Source organism: Geotrypetes seraphini, chromosome 12, assembly GCF_902459505.1.
Source record: "Geotrypetes seraphini chromosome 12, aGeoSer1.1, whole genome shotgun sequence".
Classification (NCBI taxonomy): domain Eukaryota; kingdom Metazoa; phylum Chordata; class Amphibia; order Gymnophiona; family Dermophiidae; genus Geotrypetes; species Geotrypetes seraphini.
Window position 1 is genome coordinate 48219594 of NC_047095.1, and position 12898 is coordinate 48232491.

A 12898-nucleotide genomic window follows, 5' to 3' on the forward strand; every position below is an offset into this window, starting at 1 on the left:
AGTCCTTCCATTTCCAAGGAAGCAGCAGCCTGATCAACAACAGGAACCCAGATCCTCTGCTAAACTAATGGAATGACTCAGTTAATCATTTCCAGCATGCACTAGCCATTTGTTTACACTCTAGTTGGTTGTGAAATGAAAAATGGCTCCTGTACAGAAAACCTGATGTTTTGTACACTTACTATTATGTTTGAATAGATTAGAAAAGCAAATTAAATTGCATGAGGGTTATAAACTCCTGCACAGAATTTGAAAAATAATATATGTTTCTTGAAGGCAGTGGGTTTTAAATTTTAATATAGAACAAAAATGTCACCGTCTCGCAGTTTACGATTTAAAGCACTTCAGAGCCCAACAAACCCGGAGTTGTTATTTGAAACAAAAATGCTTCTCAAGAGAACAATGAGTTCAGTTTTTCCAGTGGTAGTTACGGTATATGGTCATCATAATTTTTTTGGCACACAGAGGTCTCCAGGTGCCCATTTTTAATGTGTCCTAGCAGTTTCCAGCTTATGCTCTATATATTTCTAGCTATTATTTGCTGTTGAATGAAAACTAGAAAAGGTTGAGTCAAGAAAGAGAAAACAAAAGGAAAAAGATCAATATTAACACTCAACAAATATTGACTTTGCAAAGGGACTTTGCTATTTTCCCCCCATAGGAACTGATATTGAATGAATGATTTATTGTAAAGAAAACAGAAAGAGCGCGTTACTCTAAATAAAAATCAATATCGTCAAGTTATAACTATAAGTTAATTGACAGGGAAGTAAATCAAGTCTTTTGTGGCAATCTATAACTCACAAAATTAGGGTTAACCACAGAACTTTGGTAAAAAAAAAATATGAGATGTTTACGTTTGAAAGGATGGAGCCTCGCCCTAGTATACACCTAGGGAAACTTGTTCACAAATGGAAATTCCCAGGGAACAAATCCAAATATTATGGTAACATTGAATGAAACTCCAAATCTTTTATTTATATGATGCTGAACACCTTTTAGAAAAGTACAGTATACTTCATAGAACATAACAAATGAGCTTATCTTATTGGGCAGACTGAATGGACTATGCAGGTCTTTATCTGCCATCATCCACTATGTTACTATGTCCGTGCAGTCTACCCAGCAGTCACATTCATTATCAATTTATGATTCAGCCATTACCAACAACATTTTATTAAGTTCCACCTTAAGATGTCTTCCCCTCCTTCACTGAGATATATAGCACCTGAATGCATAGCATATGATATGAATGTGGTATAACATACACATACTTAATTCCGAGCTGTTTTCTTGCCATTTTTCAGGCATTAGTCTGTAAAAATCAGCCCAGCACTTGCCATACTTTCCAGCTAGTAGAGTTGCTGTCAAAGCCTGCTTCAGCCTATCCAGATCTGTCTTGCCATGTACGCGACACACCTTGCAGAAGTCTATCTGGCATTGGCCTCATTTCTCCACTGCGGGAGTTGCCATCTAAGCTCCACTCCTGACCATCACCAATGAACTCATAGCTGTATGTGTTAAGTTTTATTTTGATACTATGTTCTCTCTATTTAGGGATCCTTTGTGTCTATCCCATGCAACTGTTATTTGGGAAGAACCAAAAAGCTCAATAAAATGAGCATCTGTGGAGTTAAGTTGATGGGTTGAGACCGAGATTATTTTAGGTTGCAAATATTTCCTTTTAAACTTTAACTTATTTAGATGCCTGGTAAAATCCGGCATTTTCTGCTCTGGAGTGTTCTAAAATTTAATTTTTAAAATGAAGTGAAACAGTTGAAGTGGCTCATAGGTCTTGAACCTAGTGAGTCCCTTGTTAAAATTATTTTATGAGAATAGTGTGCAGAGAAGCACTGGTAAAAGCCCTTTGGTAAAACCCTGGTAAAAGTGAGAGCTCTTTGTAAGAACTTAGTAGCACATTGCTGTTTGGATCACTGTGCTGCTGGCCCTTATGGTTTGCTGCAAAGCATGTTTTTCCCTATCCTTTCAAGCCGTGAAACTATGAATGCTGGAGGAAACAGAAGGATGTGCTACTCAACAAGCCAGCCAGGCTGGTGACACTGACTGACTAGAGTCTTTGTAGCTCAGGGCAATGTTCTGAAATTAAATCAACTCACCCACTGAAGAATTACAGCCTTCATAAACATCTTAAGATTGACCAAGCAGTCTTTGTTCACCGATTTCCACCCCCCTTTTTTTTCTCTATACAGTACATTTTACTTAAACCAAACGAGCACACTGACATTCAGACACTAACTCCTGCCAGCAAGATCAAAAAGCAACCTGATTTCTCACTACAGCTGTGTTGCAAATTTGACTTTTATTTACATTCTGCCATTAAGAACGTAAGTTTTCTATTAAAAAAAAAAAAAAAATCAAGTAAGAAGTCCAAAAAGGGTTTATTTAGAGCCAATTTTATAAAGGCAACATGGAGGGCCATTTTCAATAGAAAGTCTTTAAGTCCAACTTTGGACGTTTCCTGCAAAATTGGAGGCGGTGAAAAGGTCATTTTCAAAAGGGCCATCCAAATTTTTTCAAAAATCTTCTACTTGGACATCTTGGCTGCTAAAACGTCTAGGCAACCATTTTTGACCATAAAAATGTCCAAGTTAGAAACACCCAAATAGGCCAGCACTATAATGGACTAGCCACACAGACATCCCAGTAGAACAGTTGTGCACTTTAGAGGGCACTGCTGTGAACGTCACATAAAGGGAGCCAGATATGCATCTCACCATAACCCCCTTCTAAGGTATGGTGAGCCCTCCAAAACTCCCCTAAAACCTACTATACCCACCTCCCCACTATCCTAATAGTGGGCATAAGGAGGCACCTTATGACAGTACAGCAGGATTTTGGTGTTCTAACTTCCCCCCCAAATATGAATAAAACAGTACATACCTGTCTCTAAGAACAGCAGCATTTGGTAAGAGAAAGGTTAGTAGATAATTACATAGGTATCTTAAGTAGCCTGGTGGATGGGCCATAGAGAGGATTACCCAGGCCCATAAGACACTCTAACTACTTCATTTATGGTGTAAAGTGTGAGGCCACCAAAACCCACTAAAATCCTACTATACAGCCATTAAGTGTCACTTGCAGCCATAAGGGCTATTGGGCTGGTAGACAGGTGTCTCATTCACCTCAAGCTCCAACCAATCAGGTTTGAGGACCTAATATATAAAGACAAACTGCAGACCTCACAGCACACCCTGAAGAAAGCCACAGGCTCTTTTGTAACCGAAACATGGAACGTATCGGGTCTTTCTAACTATGAATAAAACATCACTTTTATCTCAACCATTTCGTTAAGCTCACTTAATACTGAGGATCAATGTGTTCTGTTCCAGACTTTGCCCACTTTTATTTTTCTTTATACAGACTACATCCATTTGCCCCCTTCTTGACTCCTTTAACATCCTCTGTCTCATTTCCCCACATTCAACATTTAGTGTGCTCTTCATGCTACCACCCCCTTCCTTCTCTTCTACTCTGACCATATGCTTTGTACATTCTCAAATCCTTCCTTTCCCTCCTTCCCTTCCCTTTCCTCACCCTCCTACACTCTTGTATTCACACCTATCCTGGGTCTCCTCATGCTCCCATCAGCCCTTCTCAATTCACTTCATCCTTACCTACCATATGCACAATGATCTTCCTCTTTACTTCCTATATAGACTTCTGCCCCTTTTTCCCATCTCCCCTCATGCATTCATGCCCCATTCATTCTAGACATTCATCCACAGGATCTACCCTAGACCCATCACTGCTCAATTTTCAATCAACTGTCCATCTTTGCAACATCCTGCTCTGCTTTGGGCTGATTCTTCATTCCTGCCTCTTATTCTCCAATGAGGCAATTTTGACATCTTCTGCCATTTCTCTGCTCATGGCTTTCAATTACCTCTACGATGCTCTGCTCTGTTCAGTTTGGGGCAGTGCCTCCAGTCCAGCCTCTTTCAGTGTCATTAAAGCTTCTGATCCTGACAAGATCCTCTTTTTAACTTCATTAAAAATGAAGGCTAAACCAAACAAGCCAGTGATGACACATTCCCTCCTTCTGCAGTTTCACATAGAAACATGATGGCAGATAAAGGGCCCATCCAGTCTGCCCATCTGCAGTACCAATATCTCTTCATCTCTCTAAAAGATCCCATGTGCCTATCTCAGGCTTTCTTGAATTCAGATATAGTCTGCCTCTACCACCACTTCTGGGAGACTGTTTCATGCATCTATCACCCTTTCTGTAAAAAAGTATTTCCTTAGCTTACTCTTGAGCCTAGCACATGTTAATTTCATCCTATGCCCTCTCATTCCAGAGCTTCCTTTCAAATGAAAGAGACTTGACTCATGCACATTTACATCAAGTAGGTATTTAAACATCTTTATTATATCTCCCCTCTCCCGCCTTTCCTCCAAAGTATACAGATTGAAATCTTTAAGTCTGTCACCATACACCTTATGACGAAGACCACACACCATTTTAGTAGCTTTCCTCTGGACAGACTCCATTCTTTTTATATCTTTTTGAAGGTAAGGCCTCCAGAATTGTACACAATATTCTAAACGAGGTTCCACCAAAGTCTTATACAGGAGCATTAATACCTCCTATTTCCTCCTCTCCCTATGCAACCTAGCATCCTTATAGCTTTCGCCATCACCTTTTCAACCTGTTTGGCCACTTAAGATCATCACATACAATCACACCCAAGACCCGCTCTTCTGTCATGCACATAAGTTTTTCACCCCCTAAACTGTACCGTTCCCTCGGATTTTTGCAGCCCAAATGTCAGAGAAAGGGCGGGTCCGCCGGAAGAGGAAGCAGCGCAGGACTCACAGAAGGGTCGGGACCGCCGGAAGAGGAAGCAGCAGACGCAGGGCTCACAGAAGGGCCAGAACTGCCGGCAGAGGAAGCAACAGGGTAGGAGCTTCTCCATGATGGGGGGGGAGGGAGGCTGTGGGGGTGCGAGCGGTCCTTCGAGGTGCGAGTGCGAGCGGTCTTTCGGGGTGGGGGTGCGAGCGATCCTGCGGGGGGGGGGGGGGTGAATCGGACGTCGGGGGGGGGGGCAACAGGCTTTCAGGGTGGGAACAGGACTTCAAGGGGGCGAAAGGAGAGTCGGGGTGGCCAGAGGAGAGTCAGGGCGGGCGAAAGGAGAGTCGGGCGGCGACAGGAGAGTCGGGGCGGCATGCGCGGTATACAAAAATTTATTTACATAAATTTGTGTTCCCCGCGCACTATACCCGTGTGCGCGTTTTACACGGGTGCGCGGTATATGAGTGAAAATACGGTAAGTACCTTTGTGGCATAAATGCACAGGAGGCAAGTCTCTTTCAACTGAAAGGAAGCTCAGGAATGAGGGGGCATAGGATAAAGGTGAAAACAGAAAGTAACCTGACAAAATGTATTTCTTTACTGAAAGGGTGGTAAATTTGTGGATTGGTTCCCCAGTAGAGGTGGTACAGACAAACAATGTATCTGAATTCAAGCTAGCTTGGGACAAGTATAAAGGATCTGTAAAGGAGAGGAAGGGATAATAAATGGCGTGGATGGACAGGCTGGATAAGTCATATGGTCTTTACTGGCCTTTAGTTTTCAGTGTTTCACCTTGAACATTGAATATTCACCCAAAGCCAGTAACATTTTGCAATTTTTCCTTGCAATATCCATACTGTCCGCATACTCTGTTAGCTCCAATTCTCCTCTGATCCTCAAGTTCCATCACATCATTTCTCTCCAAGTTCTCCATCTTATCCAAAAGTTGATCTTCACACTCTTCCACCTATGCCAATCTTTTATTTAGCTTACTCATGTTCTCTATTTCCTCCACCACATCTGACTATATCATCATCAGTATCTCCAAAAGGTTGCCTCTCACCACCAACACTTCTGCCTTTAATTCTTGAAACCAGCTGCTCAATTCTTCTCTGGTGACTTGGGCTACCACTTAGCGCTGCTCTTCCTTTTCTCCTACTGTGATATTAGTCATGGCCAACTTGGAAGCCATCTGCATAGCTCAATGACTTGTGCTGAATGCATAATCCTTCAGAACCACTGCTCTACTGTGAGTGCTCAACATGGGTGAGTCCAGGTCTCAGTCCAAGCTCTGCTTTTGTTGGTGCTTTTTGCTCTAAGAGGTTCAGGCTTTTCATCTTTTATGGCCCATGAAACAGAGCGTCTCATTTAGCTGTAGTGCATGGTCAATGATGTCATTTCCTCCCTCTACACATACTTTTTAAATGTGTCTGCAGTTACATGATTTTATAAAAGCTCTTTTCTGCATGTAAAATAGGTTTTACATGTGGAAAATGCTTTATAAAATTACCTCCTACAAATGCTAATATAAATATTATAATAATATAAAGCATCAGTATTCATAGGCTCAAAGACTTACATTGAGACTTATTCTCACACAACTAGAATCAATAATAGTTTCCGTGAAATCTATGATTTACAAATGGCACCTTTGACTATGCTTACATTCGAAAGATCACTATAAGTAGCTTTACCACATTATTGCGCTGCTTTTAAAGTAATTTATTGATACTAAAAAGTGTTCTTTGTAGCTGTTACATGCTTGTCTTAATATTTCGCTTATACTAAGGACTCATCAAGATATGAGTCTACAGTGTAAGCTGATATTGTTGCTGATAATGGTAACAGGTTTTCAAACAAGTGAAAAAATTTCAGGCTGTCTCCCTATTGCTTTACCTTTGAAACTAAAAGTATAAGGTAAAAATAAAAAAAACAGTATGTAGTAGCAATGACATTAAAGATTACCTTTATAGTGTTTGGTTCAATTATCTTTGAATTTTTAGCACTGTTGGCACCCATGCTGATAATGGACGAAATAGATGCTTTGTAGCTCTGGGCAGAGATGGGTCGAAAAAATCTGTCAACTAAAATATTGTTATTAATTACCTACATGGTTCACTTGCATGGGTGTTACACTGTTGTCACAGTCATGTAAAATCTGAACAATTAGCAGGAAATTTTCCGGCCAGTATTGGTATAAAATGATCCTTTGTTACACAGCTCAGCTCAGCAATGGAGTGAAAGTTTTGGTAATATCTGGTCTGCGTTTTGGTTGGCTTTGTCTAACAGCTTAAAAAGGGAATGCTAGAAATGGGTGTGTGCAGTTATTTATGTTTAAGTGCACAGAAGAGAAGCACTTATGCATATATGAGTATTATGTGCTATTCTATAAGACCATTCAATGTCCTATATCTTTTTTTCTTACTTTTTCTAAGTTTTTCAGGGCTTCAGACATGCCATTTGGTCACCACTCATTCTTCATGGCTGCCAAATATTTCTTTATGGCTATGGCTTCTTCACTAGCCCCTCTATATACTTATTTTTCCATGTTTTTTTATTTTTTCAAACCTTTAATGTATTATATGTTAATATCAATAACTTAATCTTTTAAAACTTATCTTAAATAAGTTGGTTACTATTCTATAAGACAGCACACACTTGACATGCATGCCACAATGGTTTCACAACACAGTATGCACAGAATAGCTCTACCTGGAAGATTGCTGCCTCTGAATCTGAGGGTCACAGGTTCAAAGTTGGCTGTGGGGTGGGAGTGGAGAAGGAAGCAGAATTTTTTGAATTCAAGATCTCTAAAGGAGTAGATGGCATGGATGGGCAGACTGGATAGGTCATATGGTCTATATCTGCCTTCATTTTTCTATGTTTCTATGTAAGAAGGGCGAACACAGGGTGCAGCATGGGAGGGGCATGACCGTGTCTCAAATCTGTAATACATGACTTACAGAATACTACAAATTACGTGCGTTATACAGCTGTCTGTTCTGGACTATAGCAGAAGAAAAATGCAGCCTGCATATATCTGGTTGTGGATGCCATCTGTTACTTCATTTACAAATCAAACAGATATTTAGAACTTAATTCTCAAGTAACAACTGCTAACTCTTGTTTCCTTCACATACCTTTTTTTGGTATGCTGTCAAGGTCAATTTTCTTTGGGGTTTTTGAAGACTGTTTAGAGGTTGGTGATGCTGTACCTTCAGGAGACTTGCCAGCAAGACTTCCAAACTGTTGCTGTCTTATTTTACCATCAGCTTCCAGCTTTTCTACTGCAGTCTTGAGACACTGCTCTTTGGTTGCAATAAATAATTTACAAAACTAGAGGGCATGAAAGCACAAAAACATTAGTTAGATGTTACATTGTGCAGTTTGAAAACATAATTTCCAATACATCATATTAATTTGTGTAATGTAGAGAAAGCATCACATGACCAGACTAAAATGCTAGTGCCATAAAAGTTCATAGAGCACACAATTACAGCCTTTAAATATTGGCAAGCCATTAAACATTCTCAGCCTCTTCAAAGCCAAGATAAATTTTTTATTCAAAAATTTTACAGTATTCACAAGTAAACAATACTTGTCCAGAAACAGGAAAAGTTCCCAGAAATAAACACTTCCTGAGGAAAGATTTATAAAGAAAAATAAATACAATTCAGTGTTTCATGGAACTTAAACCTCTAAGTAGTCACCAATAACATAAATCCAAACAGAAATATGCAGAGAAATCTATTAAGGAAACAAAAATAATAAAGAAAAGAAACCTTTAACAGTGATTTCTTCATGCCTGTATTATTATTATTTTTTTTTGGGGGGGTGTAACTGTAAGGGTCCCTTTTACAAAGCCAAGCCCATAGGAATTAAATGGGCTTTGATGCATTTACTGCCATGGCTTTGTAAAAGGGGTCCTTGACATTGTTTTGTAATGAATAAACACCATTTTATTAACATTATTTATGATTGGAAGGGAAAGGGGAGGGTTTATATAAATGAAAAAAAAAAAATAAAAATGTAAAAAAAGAAATATGACAAAGATTGATTCAATTAAATAATTGTATGGAAAGGGAGGGGGGAAGAAGGGTTTAGATATATATACCTTTGTTATGATCTTGATAGATTTATCAAGTGATGTTAGTAAATCTATGTATTACTTATATTGTACACTTGTTGAAAGTTTAAAAATGAATAAAGAATTATAAAAAAAAAAAAAAAAGGGGTCCTATATATATATATATATATATATATATATATAACATGTCTACTTATGGATGGTAATTATTGGACCAATGTTATCTCTAAGTGCAGCTTGCTTCACACCACAGTGCCCCAGTTGCTGATTGTCACTCAGCATCAAGCTCCAGCTCTGTCTCTCTAATTGGTGGATGTGCAGAGCTCTCATCTTTGCACATCCACCAGAGACACAGAGCTGGAGCTTGATGGCCAATCAGGAGCAATTCCTTGTGTGTCATCCAACACTCAGTTTTTCCAATAGTGAGCCTCGGACATAACTTCCCCTCAAGAATCCCTAGGTAGGGAAACGTATTGCAGCAAACTTTATTCCTGCCTTCTGCTCTTCTTTCACCCCCCCACCCTCACCCCTCGGCACTTCTCTCCCGTGGCCTAAGCCAGTCTTTGGCCCTGCAGCCAGCAACAGCCCTGCTGAAAAGCTGCCTGTGACCTGCACAGGACCTTTCCACCTAACCCAGCCCATTCCTATTTACTGGAAAAGGTATTATCAAAGTAAGAACTTAAGCTCTTTTTTCAGTGCAATAAGGGTGGTATGCTGAACCATAGGGACATACCTAAGTAGTCCTCAAGCTCAAGAGTGGAACAGATGAGCCTGCTCATAGCACCAAGGACCCAAAAGTAGCATCATCCTGTACTGATATGTCCACCCTATAGAATTTGGTGAAGGTATGAAGGGAGGACTAGGTTGCTGATCTACAAATCTCATGAGGAATAGCCCATGCTTCCGCCCAAGAGGAGGCCACTCTTGTCGAATGCACCTTCAACGAGCTAGGTGATTGTTTGCCACAACCACTATATGCAGAGGATGTATCTCTACGAATCCATCTAGAGATGGTGGTCTTGAAAGCAGGTCTGCCTCGTCTCGCCTGGCTGGTTAACACAAAAAGATGATCTGAGAGACAATACTCATTAATCACCTCCAGGTAATGCAATAGGACTTTCCTTATATCCAAAACCTTTAAGGACTTGTCTTTCTTCTTGATCCCTGTGGGGTGAAATGCTGGTTGACATTAAATGCCAAAATGAACTTCGGTAGGAAAGAGGGAACCATATGTATGGTTACTCTTGCTTCCATGATCCTGAGAAACGGCTCTCTGCACGACAGTGTCTTAAATTCTGAGATGTAATTGCCATCAAGAAAGGCACAGATAGGAGGGACTTACCAGCTGAGTGGAGCTCATGGAAGGGATCATAGGGGGAGATAAGTGAAGAGAGATAGTGAGGGGCAGCTGAGTGAGGGCATTTGTAGGTCAGTAAGAGGAACTTGAATTGTAGTCTGCAATGGACGGGATGCCAATTAAGTGACTTTAGGAGAGGGGTAACATGAGTATAGCAGCTCTTCCAGAACATGAGTCATGCAGCTGAATTCTGGATGCACTGGAGGGGAGCGAGATGGCTAAGCGGAAGGCCTGAGAGTAGCGAGTTGCAGTAATCTAAGCGCAAGGTGATGAGGGCGTGGATAAGTGTTTTGGTAGTGTGCTCAAGAGAGGAAGGGTTGGATTTCAGTAATATTATAGAGGAAGAAGTGGCAGGTTTTAGTGATATGTTGTATCTAGGCGGTGAAGGAGAGAGAGGAGTCAAAGATGACTCCAAGATTTCGAGCAGACAAAACAAGAAGTTTGAGAGTGCTGTCCACAGAGACTGAGAATGAGGGAAGTGGTGGCTTTAGGGGGGAAGATGAGCAGCTCTGTTTTAGCCATATTCAATTTTAGATGGCGGCAAGACATCCAGGTGGCAATGTCGGACAGGAAGGCTGAGACTCTGGTCTGGGATTCAGTAGAGATATTTGGCAGAGAGGTAGATCTGAGAGTCATCAGCGTAGAGGTGATACTGGAAGCTGTGGAAGGAGATCAGTGCTCCAAGTGAGCAGGTATAGATTGAGAAAAGGAGCGGTCCCAGGACAGAGCCTTGAGGTACACCAATTGATAGCAGGAAGGCTTTGGAGGAAGAACCACCATTGCATACACTGAAGGTGTGATGGGAAAGATAGGAAGAAAACCAGGAGAGGCCAGAATCCTGGAATCCTAACAAGGACAGCATATCAAGGAGTGGACAATGATCAACAGTATCAAAGGTGGCAGACAGATTGAGAAGGATGAGGATATAGTGAGAGAGCTGACCTCCAGTTTTCAGAGGAGCAAAAGGTTGGCATCATTGTGGCTTTTTGGCTGGCACTGCGGAGCAGGAGCCTAAAACCTTGATTCCTCCGATTCCCAGAGAACTTCTCTGGGTAGACGATCCAGTTGAGTACTGGCTAGAGCGCCAGGACCCATGAAAGGACCCCAGGCTCTGATCTCTGGCTGCTCAGGGTCTGCTGTCTGGTAAAGATCTTGGCCAGTGATCTTGTGCATTGGCCATAAGATCATCTAGGCTGTTGCCAAACAGCATCTGTCCCCTGAATGAGAGCATACTCAGCGTTGCTTTAGAGGTTGAATCACCCGCCCATTGTCTGATCCAAAGCATACAACAGGTAGAAATTGAATAAGCTGAGTCTTTCACCATGATTCTGATTATATCATAGAGTGCATTCACTATGTAGTCCACTTCAGCTAACACAAGCTGTGGTAGGGGCTCAGCCTCTGTCAGGTTCTGATTTCGGAGCCTGGAATGATAGGTGCATGCCACAGAGGAAGTCACGGCAGCAGCCTTAATTCCTAAGGCTAGCAGCTCAAACTGCCTCTTGAGGACCATATTCATTCTGTGGACCTGCGGATCATTTAAAACTATGCTGCCCTCACTTGGAAGGGAAGTATGTTTGGTCACCTGGGCAACCAGGGAATCCACCTTTGGCATAGCAAACATTTGCTGGAACTTCTTATCCATTGGATATAGTTTAGACATGATTTTAGCCACCTTCAGGGAGCCTCCAGGGGTGTCCCAGGACTCTGTGATTAAGATCCTCATGTTCAGGTGCCATGGGAAAAAAGTGAGTTGAGCCTAGAGTCTGCTCAGAATAGAACACTGAGCAGATGGGATTTGCAGAGGGTCTATCTTCAATTCTCGAAGGGACTCGGTAATGATCTCAAACAATGCATACGATTAAAAGAGAGTCGGCGAATGGAGGGATCCCATCCCTGGCCTATGGCTGATATCACCTCCTGGTCCTCCATATGAGAGGGTGCCTCTCTCACCAATGAAGCCTCACTTTGCGACAATAAAGGGATTAAATCTGATCCCTCATCCTCCCTGGCTGAGGGACCAGCAGGATCCAGAATAGTCTGCTCTTAGGATAAAATTGCTCTGAGTGTCCAGAGGGACCTGTGCACTTGTGAACCTAACAGGCAGAGTTCTGCCCTGTACATAAGCCTGCCATAGGAGATTAATGAACTCTGGGATAAAGGCCTGAGTGGGCAACTCTCCTTGCTCCTTAGGGCGGAGCAAACGCCTTTTCTTGGGCTGCAAAGCATCTACGCCCTTAAGATAAGCAGGACCACTGTCCCAGGTTTCCAGGTGTTTCATTCCTCCAGACAGGACCATCTGCCTTTCTCCAGCCCTAGAGGTCTGTGGAGGAGCTAAGCCCGAAGCTCCTGCCCCTCCATTCCATGCCGTGTGGCACTTGGAGCAAGGGTGCTCTTCAGCTGCCCATCCAGTACAAATAAGGCATGATGTAGGGTTATTAGGGTCCGAGGTCTCCATCCCTATCAGTTTTAGGCAAAATGAGGTGTTTCGAAGAAGTTGGAGAACTTAGGAAAAATAAATTTGGAGATCCATGATGGCCACCGCCACAGCATTTTAGCACAAAAAAGGGGCTTCAAAACGCTTCAGGGCTCACCAAAAAATTCAGAATATAGGATTTTAGAGCAGGGGGACCAAAGACCT

The 12898-nt window shown here is 41.8% G+C and overlaps 1 protein-coding gene across 2 annotated transcripts in view; it reads right to left on the bottom strand.

Annotated features, from left to right (window-relative positions):
* EFCAB7 (EF-hand calcium binding domain 7) overlaps nt 1–12898 on the bottom strand; it is an 88229-nt gene that overhangs the window by 49034 nt on the left and 26297 nt on the right. For both annotated transcript variants that reach the window (XM_033915975.1, XM_033915976.1), the window contains exons 5-6: nt 7954–8149; nt 6779–6897 (exon numbers count right to left, since the gene is read on the bottom strand). In XM_033915975.1, the coding sequence (XP_033771866.1) occupies nt 6779–6897; nt 7954–8149 (315 nt within the window). The remainder of the gene's footprint in view (nt 1–6778; nt 6898–7953; nt 8150–12898) is intronic.